General features: G+C 47.1%; 1 protein-coding gene across 1 annotated transcript in view; it reads left to right on the forward strand.

Annotated features, from left to right (window-relative positions):
* The window catches only part of NLRC5 (NLR family CARD domain containing 5), a 32,722-nt gene that overhangs the window by 3,341 nt on the left and 14,147 nt on the right, over window positions 1-15,234 (forward strand). The window contains exons 4-26 of the mRNA XM_050311204.1: window positions 468-533; window positions 1,194-2,943; window positions 4,002-4,085; window positions 4,390-4,473; window positions 4,557-4,640; window positions 5,174-5,263; window positions 6,137-6,187; window positions 7,036-7,101; window positions 7,708-7,791; window positions 8,305-8,388; window positions 8,789-8,878; window positions 9,476-9,541; window positions 9,903-9,980; window positions 10,402-10,485; window positions 10,692-10,775; window positions 11,741-11,830; window positions 11,967-12,014; window positions 12,220-12,225; window positions 12,481-12,549; window positions 13,234-13,317; window positions 13,486-13,569; window positions 14,477-14,566; window positions 14,676-14,738. Coding sequence (XP_050167161.1) covers window positions 468-533; window positions 1,194-2,943; window positions 4,002-4,085; window positions 4,390-4,473; window positions 4,557-4,640; window positions 5,174-5,263; window positions 6,137-6,187; window positions 7,036-7,101; window positions 7,708-7,791; window positions 8,305-8,388; window positions 8,789-8,878; window positions 9,476-9,541; window positions 9,903-9,980; window positions 10,402-10,485; window positions 10,692-10,775; window positions 11,741-11,830; window positions 11,967-12,014; window positions 12,220-12,225; window positions 12,481-12,549; window positions 13,234-13,317; window positions 13,486-13,569; window positions 14,477-14,566; window positions 14,676-14,738 — 3,379 coding nt within the window. The remainder of the gene's footprint in view (window positions 1-467; window positions 534-1,193; window positions 2,944-4,001; window positions 4,086-4,389; window positions 4,474-4,556; window positions 4,641-5,173; window positions 5,264-6,136; window positions 6,188-7,035; window positions 7,102-7,707; window positions 7,792-8,304; window positions 8,389-8,788; window positions 8,879-9,475; window positions 9,542-9,902; window positions 9,981-10,401; window positions 10,486-10,691; window positions 10,776-11,740; window positions 11,831-11,966; window positions 12,015-12,219; window positions 12,226-12,480; window positions 12,550-13,233; window positions 13,318-13,485; window positions 13,570-14,476; window positions 14,567-14,675; window positions 14,739-15,234) is intronic.

A 15,234-nucleotide genomic window follows, 5' to 3' on the forward strand; every position in this document is an offset into this window, starting at 1 on the left:
CACTCTGAGACTGATTCTGAGTCACAGCACTGCCAATACCACATGACACTGTCTCGTGTGTCACATGCAGATTTAAGATCTTGAAAACAAAGAAAACAAAGTGACCTTTCTGCTCTGCAGACAGAGCCAGCTGCTGTGCTGCCCTACTGAGTCCATCTTGCCAGTTGCTGGTGGAATGGAAATCTGAAAATAGTGCTGAAAGCTACCAGGAGCAGTTAAGAAAGGAAAGACTCTGCAAACCCTGTCCATTCTCTCCCTCTGACAGCACACCATAAACAAACTGAATCAACCACTGTAAACAGCCCCGCCAATCTGTGTGTTCCCCAGAAGCAGCTGTTCCCTGCCCGGTTCCCCAGGATAACAAAGCAGTTCCTGCATTCAAAGCGAGGCAGTTGCATCACCCAGCCTGCAGAAAGACTCACCAGTGAGGTGGCTTTTTGACATGTTTCTGACTTTTAAACTTTCAGGGTTCGATCGCCGTCGCCGTCACTGCAGCTCTGGGAGTGATAAGGAGGCCAAACAGCAACGGCTCGGTAAGTTGATATTGCAGAAGCAGCACCATGCTGTGCTTTCCCTCTGAGGAAAAAGACCTATTTAACTTCCCTGCAGAAACACCCAAGAAATCAACTTCCACCACTGAGAGAAACTTTTGTTTAGTAGCTGCACAAACCCTTAATGGAATAGGTTATAAAGACAACAGGACCTGGCAAATAACATGAAACATTCATTTCTAGTGGCTAAGAACTCCCTTAAAGAGGGATATGCCAGTAAAGTATTCAGTTCTGGGAGATCCCTTTATTTGTTTGCTGGTTCCATCAGAGATGTCAAAAAGCAAAGGTTGTGTCTGCTCCAAGGTGCAGACAGCTGAGTGTGGCACAAGGCCAGCATGGGTGAAGAGGGAATTCTTTGCATGATCCACAGATACCTAATTCTCATCTTAAAGAGATAATAAGATTTAGTTTTCATATAAAGCATTACATCTTTTCCCTGAATTTTCTTCTTCTTTGCCCCCTGTGCAAAAATAGGAAAAATTATGGGTTATTTTCACATGTTCAAAATCTGTCATTTCTACCTGGCAACCTCTGACCGGGGCCATTGTTCCTCTGTTTATAAGTGGTAGTATTTTGGATCTGTCATGACTCACAACTAACTTTTTCACCCTCGTGGCCCTTCTGTTGTTTTCTCTCTTTTAGATTCATTTGCAAAGTACCGGCGTCTCCTCATCAGTTCCATCCGCCAGAGATATGGAAGCAGGAGAGGAGCAGGAGCAGAAGCACAGGAACAAACACAGCCTCTGGCTTTCAACCAGGCCTTTGTCAACCTTGTCATTCGCCAGAACAAAGCCCCCCGCTTAAAAGAGAAAGCAGATAAACCCCGAGAGGATGTGGCAGGTGCTCCTGAGCCAGAGGAGTGTGTGGACTCAGCCGTCAAAGTGTTGGATCTCCTTTGCAGTGCGGTCCCCTCGGGCAAGACGAGGGTGATCTTTTTGTTTGGTAAACCAGGTACAGGCAAGACCATGCTGATGCACAGGATTTGTCAGAAATGGGCTGAGGGCGTCCTACCTCAGTTTCTCTTCACTTTCCTGTTCGAGTTTCGGCAGCTCAATTTATTGAAAAGAAAACTGACTCTGAAGGAGCTCTTGTTCGACGTGTTCCTTCAGCCAGAAGACAGCCCTGATGCAGTGTTCCAGTACCTCCTGGAGAATGCCCGGCAGACACTGATCATCTTCGATGGGCTGGATGAGTTTGCAGCTGACATGGACGTGTCATCCTCCAAGAGGGGCCCAGCTCTTGCCTCCCCTATGTCCATATCCCAGCTCTTTGCAGACCTCTGCCGTGGGAAGCTGCTGCCTGGTTGCACAGTGTTGGTCACCAGCCGACCTAAGAGACTTCCTGACTTACTGTATAAAGTCAGTGTGCTGGCAGAAATTTGGGGATTTGACCAAGAGAGGGTTGAGGAGTATGTCAGCCGCTATTTTCAACAGCACTCATTCAAAGAACAAGCCATTGCTCACCTGAAGAACAACACCAAGCTCCTCAGCATGTGCCTCATCCCTGCCCTGTGTAATGTTGTGTGCATTTGTTTGGAGTATTTGCTCCTTAAGCATCAGATGAGCGTGGAGCTTCCCCAGACTATGACACAGTTTTATATCAAAATGTTTCTCATCTTCCTAAGCAAACAGCAGGGAGAGAGCGCAGGTGGTGAGGAGACTCAGCTGAACTGTAACAAGAAGGCCATTTTGGGTCTGTGTGACCTCGCACTGAAAGGCCTGGAAGAGAAGAAGCTTGTGTTTTATGTTGGTGATATTCCAGAGCACGTGAAGGAATTTGCTTCCTTGCATGGACTGCTGACTGTCTTTGAGGTGAAGACAAGTGGCACTTGCCCAGAGGCTGGCTATGCCTTTGTGCACTTGAGCTTGCAGGAGTTTTTTGCAGCTCTGTGCCTCATGGTGAGTAGGAGTGTGGACAAGAACTACCTGAAGAAGAGGTTCTTCTTGAAGTCAAAGTGGACTTTGAAGAACGAGACAAAGACCGAGCTCATGGAGAGTTTTCACATCTTTCTGTCGGGCTTGTCGTCAGGAGAGTGCAGGACGTTTCTCATGCTGCTGGCAGAACAAGATGAGGCTTGGGTGCAGGATAAGCAGGATGTGATCCTGCAGTCTCTCAAGAGAATGGCAGCCACTCACCTGACAGGGCCCAAGGTCCTCGAGCTCTGCCACTGCACCTTTGAGACGCAAAACCTCCAAGTGGCCCAGCACATCGGGAGCCTGCTGAATTTCAAGTACGAGTTCAGGAACTTCAGACTGACACCTCTGGACATGTCGGCTTTGGTTTTCGTCATAAACTCGGGCCAGGATCTGACCTGGTTGGATTTTGCAGGGTGCCTCGTGGATGTCGACTGCTTGGAGGTCCTGGCTGGCTGTAAAAACGTGGAGCACTTGAGGTAAGGACACACAGAGTGCTGTGAGAGGGCTGAGGGGGTTGGAAGGGCAAGCCTTGTGGTTGCTCTAGAAGGGAGAGAAAGAAGATGTAAAAAATTCTGATCTATACAGCACAACTTCAACACTGAAGAAACACGTGAAATAATGAATTTGTGGGGGATTGAAGGGGGATTATTAAATTAAGGGGATAAATTCATTCTGGCTGCATTTTTGTATGTTTTTTTTGTCTTGATTGAAATAATCAGACAACAGGGTAGTTAGTGTAGTAGATAATAGGGAAAGTGATAGGCAATTTTTTAAAATATGAAGGCAGGAAGAGGGGGAGGGTGGTGGAGAAACTCAGGGCAGCAGGGCCACAGGTGGGGTTCTGCTCTCATGGCCCCCAAACACATTGTGGGAGACGTGCAGTGCAGGGTGTTGGTACCAACACATCCTGTAACCAGAACATTTTGCAACCGAGTCAAAGGAGAGCTTATGTGCCTGAAAGCTTATCTGTGTGTGTGTGTTTTCCAACACCACCAGTTCCCTCTATAAAAGAGGTACTTTCCAAAAAAAAAAAAAAAAAAAAAAGATGTCTTTTATATTGTGGACAAGTCTGTCTACTCTGCAACCCAAATTTAAAGTATCTGGCCTGAAATCAACCCTCTCATAGCTCAGCAGCTCATCACATGGGAGCTGTTAGACACTCTCTGTTTGTAAGGAGTTTGGGTTGCCCTGTGTGACCTCTCTGCTCTCCAGGGTCCTGCCTCTGGTGGGGGATGGAATAGGGCTGATGCTTCCATCTGTGGCAGCACCTGCACGTGGTGTCACTCTACTAAAAGGCAGAATTTGCCTCTTGAAGTGTTTGCAGTTGATGTGCAAGTTTAGTGTTGGGTATTTTTTTAAACAGATGTTTGGAAAGATAAAGATGCTGCTGAAAAGAGCACGATACCAAACCTGCCAAGAAAAAAACCTCAGTGCTTTTAAAAAAAATTATTATTTAACCTGCTCTGTGGGCTAACTTATTTCGGGTTTTGTTGTGTTTATGAGTTCTTTTTTTTCCATTTTCTTCACGTTTCAGCTTTCGTAGCAGGAGATGTGGCGACGACTTTGCTGCTGCTCTTTCAAAGGGCTTACGAGGAATGAGGAGCCTGAAGAAATTAGAGTAAGTCTTTGCTTGTAAGGTAAAAGCCTTCTCTCTCCCTGTCTGTTCTCTATCAGTTGAACTACCTTGGCTCACTGCAGTCTGACCTGCTCTGGGCAGCAGAGTGTGGAGGATAACACAGTGCTGTGCAGAGCATGTTTGTGTTGTCCTGCCCGAAAAGGAGAATGAAGATGGTTGCAGGTGCTGTTGTCTCTCACTGTCAGAGTGCTGGGAGCATGGAGCAAGTCTGAGGAAGGCTTGCCATGCACTGCACAGGATGCCAGTCCTCCCTCTGCTTGGTTTGAACGATTCTTTCTCTCTCCAGGCTGACAGGCAGCAGCATCACAGCCGAGGGGATGACTAACTTGGTCCAGGCGTCCTCACAGTGCCTCCAGCTTGAGGAAATAAAGTGAGTGTGTTGTGGCAGTGACCCTCAAACCAGCTGTTCATTCCTTGGGGGCCTGGGACACTGATGAGGATGAATCTGTGCAGCTTGCAGGACAATCGGATACGGGATCCAGAGGTGAAGAGGGTGATGGACCTGTTCTCCAGAATGGAAAACCTGAAGAAAATAGAGTGAGTGGAAAAAATGGCTTAAACCTATGGAAAATGGTAGCCACGAGAACAAAGCACAGGACTTGTAGAAGCAAGACTTTATGTTTCATATTTAATGAGGTCCAACAGGTAATGAAACAGAATGAACATGCAATTAAAGAATAAATCCTCAGAGGCTGGAGGATTGTGTTTAGACCTCACTGCTTTAATATTCCATACTTAAATTGGATTTGTGGTAGCAGGAGTTTAACTGCACTGTGGCTTGGTTATGCAATTATACAGGTATGAAGTACATTCCCTAATTAACCCAAAGTCAGTTAATGATCCTTCTGTTGCACATAAAGAGGTTATCCCTGATTCTAAATTCATGGGAGCTACTGCTTGCAGTGCAAGGACCGTGATCTGATAAAGCTTTTGTTGCAAAATTCAGGAGTTTTGAAGTGAAGAACGTGTTCTTCAGGGTGTTCAGGGTGCAGAGCAGAGGGCATTGGTGGAACAAAGGAGTGTGCTGTGGGATCCAGCAGCTGAGGTTGTGCTTTTCCTCACGTTCACAGTCTCAGCAACAACCACCTTTCCTTGAAGGCTGTCCTTGCTCTGGCAGAGGAAGTCGTTGCCTGTCAAAACGCCACTGAACTGTGTGTCAGGTGAGATACATGAGAGCAGTCACAAAAGCAAGTAGGCTGTCCCTTTGGATGCTGGATTTTTAAATGGACACTGTTTTACGGCTTCACTGCCGGCTAATCGAAGTGAACATAAATTAATTTGACTCCTTTTTCTTTTCCATTGCAAACAAAATGTGAATTCACCTTATCGTGTACTTCTTCTTTGTATTTTTTTTTAATAGGTCATTCTATCCTTGGTCTATAAATTCATTGGTGGGGTGTGATATTTCTTCTTATATAACAGAATTTAAACTCACTTTTAAGCTCTGCAATACATCAACTAGGAAATACTTTACCAGCTAGCATAAATTTGCCATAAATCAGCTAAGTTTATTAAAAATGTGTGGATTTAAATATCTCTTAACTCCACCTTCCTTTAAATTACAGGGTTTGGTGTTTTCATATGTCCAGGATGACAGAGAAAGGGTAGATCTTTTTCAGATCCTGGCTTTTATGGCTGTCTTATCTGTTCTGAGTTTAACAGGCCCAGGTAATCCCTGGTGTAACTCAAATTGCACACAGCTTTTTCTTTACTTCTCTTGCTGGAACGGAGTTTCTACCAAACCCCTTTCCAAAAAACCAAAACAAACAGCACAACTTCTGGTCTTGCAAAAAAATGAATCCTGGCCCAATCTTTTTAACTCTGTCACTCTCTCATCTGCACTGCAGCCCCAGCTCCAGGTGTGGGGTGTCCTGGTGCCCCCTTAGCCACACTTGTGGCAATGTGCCAGCGTGGCAGATGTCAAGGCCCTCTTTAGCATCCAGGCAGCAGGTTTGGTCCTTCCTGGGCACCTCTGCTAAACAAATGGCATCCTTCCACCTGTGCCCTAACACTGGCTTGGATCTCTTTTTCAGGAAGGACACGGTGATTGTTTATTTTTCCGGCCCACCTGGGGATGTTCCAAGGTGAGAAACTGCCATTGGGGTTGTGCTGAATTCAGAGTTAATGCTGAGTCCAACCATCAGCTCGGTGTCACCACAAACCACCCCAGCAGCAGAACTGGTTGCCTCTGCCCTTGCATCTGGCAGAGCTGGGTCCACCTGAGCACGGTGAAATGTAACCAAAATTGCTGGGTTTTGCACCAGCCAGTTGCACAAAGGCAGTTCCTCAGCGCCTGTGCAAACTTCAAGTGCAGTTTCTATTGCAAAACTGCTGACAAACAGATGAACATGAGGAAAATGAAGGAGGATACCTTGCCTCCTTCTTTGGCTGGCTCCTGTGCTCTCCTTGCTTGTGCATACTTTTGAGGGAACGGTGGATTTGACCTTAATTAAGAAACTGTGAAATAGTCTCTTGCTCCCTGACAGGGAACTCACTTTGCAGTCCTCAAAGGACCACAGGATTTTGCATTCATGTGCCAACTGACTCATCCTGATCTTGAGTCAGCCAGAAATTGCTCCTGTTCAGATACCTGAACAGCTCTTGTGAGCCACCTGGTGCAGCTCATATGTTTATCCTTCCTGGGGTGGCCCAATCCTACATGGAGGCAAAACATCCTGCATCTTAATAACTCCTTTGAACTGGGGCTCAATTATCCAGTTGAATCACACATACAGTGAAATCCTCCGTGGACACCCCTGTGCTGCATCTCCCAATTAAACTCTCCTGGATTTTTGAAACCACTTAACCTTGCATGGAGTGGTTGGACAGAACAAAAACCTTGTCGTTTCTGCCAGAAAATATTGACCAGCACCCAGTTCATCAGGTGTTTCATGAAGCCATATTAAAGGCCAAATATTTTGCTTGTTTGCAGATCTTTGGATTTGAGGTCGGAAGAGGATAAGGAACATGTAATTCCAGCTAGACAAGTGAAGTTATGGTAAGAGAGGGCCTTGAAAGTCCTGCTGGTGCATGTGATTTGCAGGTGACAGGTACTACAGAAGGGCAAGAATAGCAGCTGTGTTGGTCCTTAAAGACAGAGGGTATTTCCTCTTCTGAAAATGTTTGAATTACTGAATCAGTAAATTAAAATATCAATGGAAATCTCTCTCTACAGCCCTAGAGAGGCAGAGTTCCTTTGATAATGCCCATCTTGCTCATCTTCCATCGGTTCTACCGACTGCCAAAAGCATGAGCCATGGTTTTCTTTCTTGCCTGGGCTCCAGAAGAGTAGTGGTTTGCTGAAAGTAGAACTCAAGCGTGTTATCTGAGATCTCAAAGCTGGGAAATGGCCCTTCCTTACCTCCTTCTCCTTCCCTCACCCCCCCTGCACAACAGGAACAATTAGAGCCATCCCCTTCTCTGGGTTGGAGGTGCCTCTCACACAAGGTGCTGCACTTGCACAGCCCTCTGGAAATGCATCCCTGGGTACTCCTTTTGCAGCCCTGGCCATAGGGAAATAGAGTAATACCTACCCAGGACTGTGGGGCAGAGCAGAGAGTAAAACCCCATGCCCTCCCTGCTCACTAACCCTTCCTGTCCCCAGCTTGCAGGATCGCAGCCTGTCCCCCCAGCATGCCATGGACGTCGCTGCCATTCTCCAGAGCTGCCCCTGTCTCTCTGAAGTGGAGTAAGTGCCACCTCTCCTCCCTGCTGAGTGGCTGTAGGTGGGTGTGGTTGGGAGTAGGGGGGATCACAGAATCACAGGCTGGTTTGGGTTGGAAAGGGCTTTAAAGATCATCTGGTTCTACCCCCTCGCCATGGACAAGGACACTTTCCACTAGACCAGGGATGTTGCGTGTAGAGGGCAGTCAGACATGTCCTTTCCTGTCTTTCCTGTCCCCCAGGAAAGGTCCCAGCAGTCTGTTATGTCCAGTCACGTCTGGCTCCTCTTTTGTAACTCCCACATAGGTTTTCTAAAGTAAGATGGGTTTGGGGGCTAAAACATGAATAATGTTTTCCTAAGGATAAAACTTCTTGCCCAAAGTTGATTCATGCAGGGATAACCAGGGAAGTTTGAGCTGGGACAGAAGAACAGTCCAGGCAAAAAAAGCAATTGTAGGAAAGGGAAAGCAAGCACATTTTGAGGGCTTTGTTGTCTATACTGTTCAAAACAGTCCCCACTAACTGGAAAACACTTCAGTTTATCAGGTAACAAGCTTGGAGATGAAGGCTGCTGTTTCCTGCTGGAAAGTCTCCCTCGGATATCCATTTCAAAGCAGCTGGAGTAAGTGTTGCCTTGTACAAAACCAACTTGCTCTCTTTCCTTGAACCTGGCAAGCACTGTACAGGGATGCTGAGCACAGATGGAGGAGGCAAAAGGCTCACCCAGAGCAGCTCTACAGCAGCAGCTTCTTGAGGCAGGGTGAGACTCAGCCCAAGGGATTATCCAGGCTGAAGATGGTCACTTGCTTAGTGTCACACATGGAAACTGGTCTGAATGCATCCAAAGTGCTCAAGTGCTCTTCCATTAAAACCCCTTCCTGAGGAGCAGTGATCCTGTGTGTTTTCCACCACGCCACTTCTGAAGGGAGATGGGTTTAGTCATGCAGCACACTGCTGGCTGCTTCTACTAGGAACTCTGTGATTTCAGAGACCAGCTAATTGCCCTTTTTACCCTTTCTTAGTCTCAGTCAAAACCGCCTCTCTGTCACCGGCATTTGCAGCCTGCTGAAGTCAGTAAATACCTGCCAGAAGGCGATGGAGGTACAAGTCAGGTATGTAGGTCTTGAATCATTCCTGGAGTTAATCCCAATATACAAGTCTGAGGTTTTTGTTGAGTCACCTCCGAAGTGGGGCAGGTGAAGAACCTGTCCCAGGGTGGTTACTTACCCTGGCACTTGTTGATGCATTGCTGTAAACTGATTTTATTGGAGCCACTGGCCAGAATTTGAGAGGGTACAGAAATGTGTGTCCCTTCATGAGTGGGGGTGGTTTTAGATACTTCCCTGCACTCTGCCTTGGGAAGTTTTGGAGACAGGATCTCTGTGGAGCCTGGGAACTGGTGACACCTCCTGGAGCAGAGCTGGAAGTTCTCTGTTATTACTTTCACTTGGAAACCCACTGGAGCTCAAGGATAACAATTTTATCTGCACTTTCTCTAATGATTCAGAGGAACTGGACTATCTGATATCGCATAGTTTAACCCAACCACTATTTTAAGCTGATGGAGATTATTCTTTGCTTGCTTTTGGAGCGTCTTAAGTGATTGGCGTCACCAAAGAGTTTTGCAGAACAAAACTCAAACATTCTTAAAACAAAAAGTTCTGTAAAATAACCAAAATGTGACATTGATTGACTCCTCTTTTTCACAGCCTTCATCATAAGACTGCAGTGCTGAGGTTTACAGAAGACAGTGAGTTTTCTTCCCTTCCTCTAAGGTAGAGTGGGAGTGCACAAATGGTGTCATCACAGCACCTCCTTTTGTTTTTACATCCCCTTTAGTTACAGTTTAGTTAATTAGTTTAGCCAGTTCCATTTAGTTATGAATAGTCAGGTTTTTGCACAGATGTGGACTCCTCACTAAACATGTTTAGGCAACACCTGAATTTTCCATCAAACTGTAGCTTAGGCAGAAATCCCCTTCTTCCCCACTGCCTGCTTGCTCAAATATTTGGTTAGAAAAGGAGAGCTTGCTATTGGCAAGATATGGGTGTGGGCTAGAGCCAGGGCAGCCCCAGGGTTATGCCAAATTCCTAAAGCATAAATGTTTTACCTTTCTCTGGTTTTGTGCTCTCTTAGGGGAGAGGCTGTGCTCTCTGCTGATGACCAAAAATACCGAGAGGAAAACCAGACACCCACCACTCCCCAGAAAATAAGGTACCCTGCAAGTTCTCATCATATTTCATGCATGTCCTATCTCAGGATCCCACAGCTGATGTAAACTGCATCTCTGAATGGTGAATCACAGGAGAACTGGAAAATGCTGAGGAATCTCCTCGGTGCAAGTGGCTCTGGGTGCAGCTGCCGTGTGAGCTGCAGGTTGTGCCCTGGGTAGGGGGATTGGCTGGAGCCCCCAGCAAGGGCCATGTCCTGGTGCCCACCTGGGACCTGCAGCACCAGGCAGGGGGTGGCTGCTCACCCAGGGGCTCTGCAGGAGCCAGTGAACACTGAGCTATTTGAAGGAGATTTTTTATTTTCATTATTATCTCCTTTATTCTCTTATTTTCTGAAGGAGTGAAGCTTACAGTTTTGTCTGCAATCCTGCAGAACTGGTCGACTGATCTCTCTTTTCCCCCAGGCTGACAGACAGCAGCTTTAAAGGCAGTGACCTGAAGAATCTGTGTGCAGTCCTGAAGGAATGTAGCCACATCTCTGAGCTGGAGTGAGTCCTTCTTAACTCTGATGGTCTTTATCTGCAGCTTTTTGGGATGCTGAGAAAATGCCACTTGTCTGTTCTGCAGTGTTGTATAGAGAGTGTGGTAGAGACATAAATGCTTTAGGTGCCTGTATCCTGAACTAAGAGCTGATGGTGCCTATTGTGGGGGTTTTTTTCCCTATGAAAATTAAATGCCTTTTTTTAAATCCTAGCCTGTCAAATAACTGTCTGGGAGATGAGGGACTGTTGCAGCTCTTTCAGTGCCTCCCGAACATGAAAATGTTAAGTTCTCTCAAGTGAGTAGCTCCTTTTTCTCCTCAGTCATGGACTGGGTTTTGTGGAAGTGTTGGTTGTGGAAGCAAGGTCCATCTTTGGAAAGGGCTCTTTGGGATCAGCTACAGTGACATTCTGTGCTGCCTGGTCTGTCCCCAGCTCTAGTGCAGAACAGATTGACTCCACTGGAAGCTTGGTTGAGATCAGTGCCTGAGAGTCTCTCTGCTCAGCCCTCCGTGAAGGGGACAGGTGGTTCTGTGTGACGTGTAGCACCTGCTTGCTAAAACAGCCTGAGGTCTTCTGCAGGTCACTGAATTTTTCCTCTCCTGGTTCCTCCCTGGGAGGGGGAGCAGTCCTTCCTCTCCTGAGGGGAACAGCTTTGGAAGAGAAATGCTGGGGAGCTCCAGATGGGGAGCTCCACCTCCAGTGGTGGAGTCTGAATTCATCTGCAGTGGTGGCACATGTTTACCTGGGGCATTTCACCCACTGCTAAGGCACTATACAGGACTGTGGCTTAAGGAGTGTAGCACCATTCTACTTTATTAAAAAAAATATTTCTTGCTCCTGTTTGATTAATTGAACTGTTCTCAAGCCAGAACTGCTCCAGTTCCTAACAGTCTCACCAGAACAAGTTGCCCCGAGGGACTGTGGATTCTCCATCTTTGGAGGTGTTGGAAGCCCAGCTGTACAATATCCTGAGCAGCCTGCTCTGGTCTAACCCTCCTCTGAGCAGGAGAGCTTGATTAGATCAGCTCTAGAGGTCCATTCCAACCTCAGTTATTCTGTGATTCTCTGAACTCTAAAAGTGAGGGATGAATTTAAAAAACACTGGAGCGAGTTGTGTTTGCAGAACCACAGCTGGAAACAGGCAGAAGGTGGCAAAGAAGCAGTCTGAGAGAGCTGGGCAAGGATCAACATCATCGTGTGGTCTGGTATAAATTGCCAGTATTTTGCTTGCAGCAGCTGATTTCACCTCTTCTTCCTGTAGGTTTAATGACAACCAGATCTCCCTGGACTCTGTGTTTTTCTTAGCTCAGTCCTTATCTACACTGGAACACATTAAAACAATGAACCTCAGGTATGACCAGGAGTACTATTCCTAATTTTTTTTTTTATTTTTTTCAATTCAAAACCTCAAGCTGTGGTTTTTGAGGAGTGGTAGAGGAGCACGTGTCGCCAAACTCCATGCTAATTGTGTTCTTTTCTGGTTGCAGCTTAGGACACGTGCAGGTGGTTCATCTAACCTTTTGGGAAAGAGTCAGGTAAAATCATACCCACTCAAGTAAGGCTTTCAAACTCCTCCTTGTGAAATCTTAATAGATGGTGCTGTGTGAGTCCCTGAGGCTTGCCAATTAAAAGCTCACTGGGCTCCACACCCCACTCAGGGTGGGGGGAGCAGGATGAGCTGTTTCATGGCTGATGGACTGAAAGCAGCTTGAGGCCAGCAGTGTCCAGCTGCTGATCCAGGCTGCAGTCATCTCCCTGCCAGGCAAGGACAGAGCAAATGCCACTCAGCGGAGTGGGTGCAGAACTCTGTGTAGTCTGGAGGAGAGGGATAATGAGGCCCTTTTCCTTGTGGGGATGAGTAAACCTAGTTCTGGTACATGGTGAGAAGAGGCAGATCAGAGTGTGAGGTCACTGCCACCACCTCACCCTGTTCCTGGGGACTCAGCTCCACACAGGCACTGACATGAGGACAACTCATGGGCTGAATTGTTCTTTCCCCAGAAGTAGCAGCAGATGGAGAAGTGGTTTCCTGGCACATCCCAAGCACGAAGCAAAAGGACGATGCTTTTGGTATGGCTTCTTTTTGTCACTCAGGAGTCCAGGGAGAGATGGCTGGAGGGATCTGTACCTTCAGTGCAGGTATCTTCAGTGTATCTTTAGTGGGTGGCACAGACCCACCCCTCCAGCTGTGTCTCCTCAGGGAGGAAAATAAATAGTTCATCTTTTCCTTGGCTAGGTTTGAGGGGATTGTCTTGATTTCCTGCAGAGGGAGCTTCTACCCATAAATAATGAGATACTGGCTGGCTACTACATTCATCCCCTGGAGACCTGCCAGTTTGTCACCCTAAAAAGGTTTCTGTGAATTCCTTCTTGGAGAAGGACATTGGAGGCACCATTTCCAGCCTTTCTCTGGGACAGCTGAGACAGTGCTGAGCAGGGAAAGTTGCTGTCCAGTCTCCTGGGACAATTTAAGTACCAGTGATGTGGCTCTAGGGAGGCAACACCCAAAGTGATGTGTTATTTCAGTGGACTGGCTCTTTTGAATCAGCTCAGAGTAGATAAAATCATCTGGTTCTTGCAGATTTTTGACTTCTCAGTCCTAGATTGTGGGTAGCAAAATACATGTGGTGAAAGAGAGAGGCTTGCTATGGGCCTTTGTCCCAGGATGTGAGGCTCTGGGATAGGAAGGGAGTGTTACCATACCATGGTCATGGGAAATGTTCAGCTCCTGAGTGCTCTGCTTGTTTCCTTCAGTCTCAGAGACTGCAGATTGGGTCCAGAGGACATGACCAGGCTGTGCCAGATACTGGCTCAGTGTCCCCAGCTGACAGAAATTGAGTAAGTGGTGTGCACTCAGCATCCTGTCTGTCTGTCTGTCTGTCTCCCCAACCTGCAGATACAGAGTCGATTCTGTTCAGGGTGGCAATCAGTCTGTATAAATGTTATAGAAATGCTTACAGGTTGTCCCAGTTTCTCTTGCATTTTGTTTCCTTCCACGTTCCACAGTCTGTCTGGAAATTCCTTGAGTGACCAGAGCGTTGAGACGTTACTGAGCTTCCTGCCATCCCTCCCTCATCTGACACTGCTGAGGTAATGTTTGGGGTCCTTGCTTTGGCTGCTGCCACGAAACATTGGTTTGGAAAGTGTTAGTACCACTGCATGTCTTAGAGGCACTAATCAGTAATTGCAGATGAACAAACTAGGCAAAGGAAAAGCAGAAATGCTTTCAAACCCATTCCTGTCCTTTTTTTTTCCAGAAGCAAAGCAGCACAGAACATTTTTTCTTTAATGACATTTAGCAGGGGGGAAAAGGACAGGAGGAGAGGTATCTGCCCTAGGCACAGCACACCATATAACCCTCCCTTAGCAGGTCCAATGGAACACGACCTCCAGCATCCATAACAGGTGTAGGAACTGTTGGTTGACACGTGGTGACAGCACAGCACTTGTTTGTGGGGTCAGCATCTCCCAGCTCTGCCCCTGTGTGGATCTGACATCCTGCCACACTTGACACCAAAGGTGTTTTCTGGCAGCTTATTGGCCATTCAGGCTGGGAATTTAGGCCAGAGAAGTGCTATCAGGGGCTAGGGCACTCCACCATGTGGACAAAAAGCCCAGAAGGGGCTTGGCCATCTTTTACAAGATGTAGCACGGAGGAGCTGCAGCGTCTTGAGAGCTGAATTTGCCCCATCAGGAGATTGCTTCCAGTCTGGGGGTATCTCTGTTCCAGTAGCCCCAAAGAGGAGTTGTTCAGTGTAAGCCCTTGGTCTGTACTCCCTTTTTAGTCACAGGGGACTAAAAAGATTCTTCTTTACTTTAAGGAATGCTCAGTGCCAGTGCTCAGAACTTCAGATCCTTGCTCACTGATCCTGAATTAAACGGGATGGGTCCAGCCTTTTGCATCCTGAAATAAACAATGGGGAAATTGGGCAGTGTGTGTTGGAGCCCTCCTTCTTGGGACCTGATTTCACTGTTTTTTCTTTCTCTTCCTTTTCAGTATTAGGCAAAACACATTGTCCCCACGTTGTGCTGTTTCACTCCTCAACTCCATCAACCTCTGTGAGCGGATCAGAATGGTGGACATCCGGTAAGACCCTCACAGTTTTTGGAGCCCAGCAGCTCAACTCTGAAGTGACCACAAAGCTTGTCATCTTCGAAGAGCACTGCTGAAGGGCTGTCTTTTGTGTCTGCTTCAGGTCAAGTGAAAAGGCCTTTTTGCATTTAGGAGCAAGCATGCAAAGGCAGAAGACATCCTGCAGGTACTGGCATACAACACTTACTGTAGTTCACTTGTGATTGGGTTAGAAGCAATAGTGCAGGGAGGCAAATTTCCTCTTGTTTTGAGAAGCCAAGGAGCTTGGGCTAGTAACTGAAGCTCTGGGGCTCAGTTCATGTGCCTAAGTGCAACCCCAAACCATTCAGATGCATTGAGATGGCAGAGGCCAGTGCCTTTCTTGAGTGGCCACTGGACTGGACTCCTCACGATCATCACAAGCACCTGAACTCAGTGCTAGTCACTGCATTTCCCAAATGTGTGCCTCAAGTTGTGGGTGATAATCCCCCCATGAACATCTGTGTGATGTGTGTGTGACATGTGTCTGTGACCTCTCTGGGACGGATGGTTCCCTGGAAAGGAGACTGTAACCTGTCAGCACCAAGGAGATGGCAAAAAACCCTGTGAATGCTGCACAGAGACTGGTGCAGCTCGCAGTGCTCAGGCTGAGCCTGGTTGCTGGCCGTGCTTTGACTCTCTTG

Source organism: Myiozetetes cayanensis, unplaced genomic scaffold, assembly GCF_022539395.1.
Source record: "Myiozetetes cayanensis isolate MyiCay16 unplaced genomic scaffold, myiCay2020 scf16, whole genome shotgun sequence".
Taxonomy (NCBI): domain Eukaryota; kingdom Metazoa; phylum Chordata; class Aves; order Passeriformes; family Tyrannidae; genus Myiozetetes; species Myiozetetes cayanensis.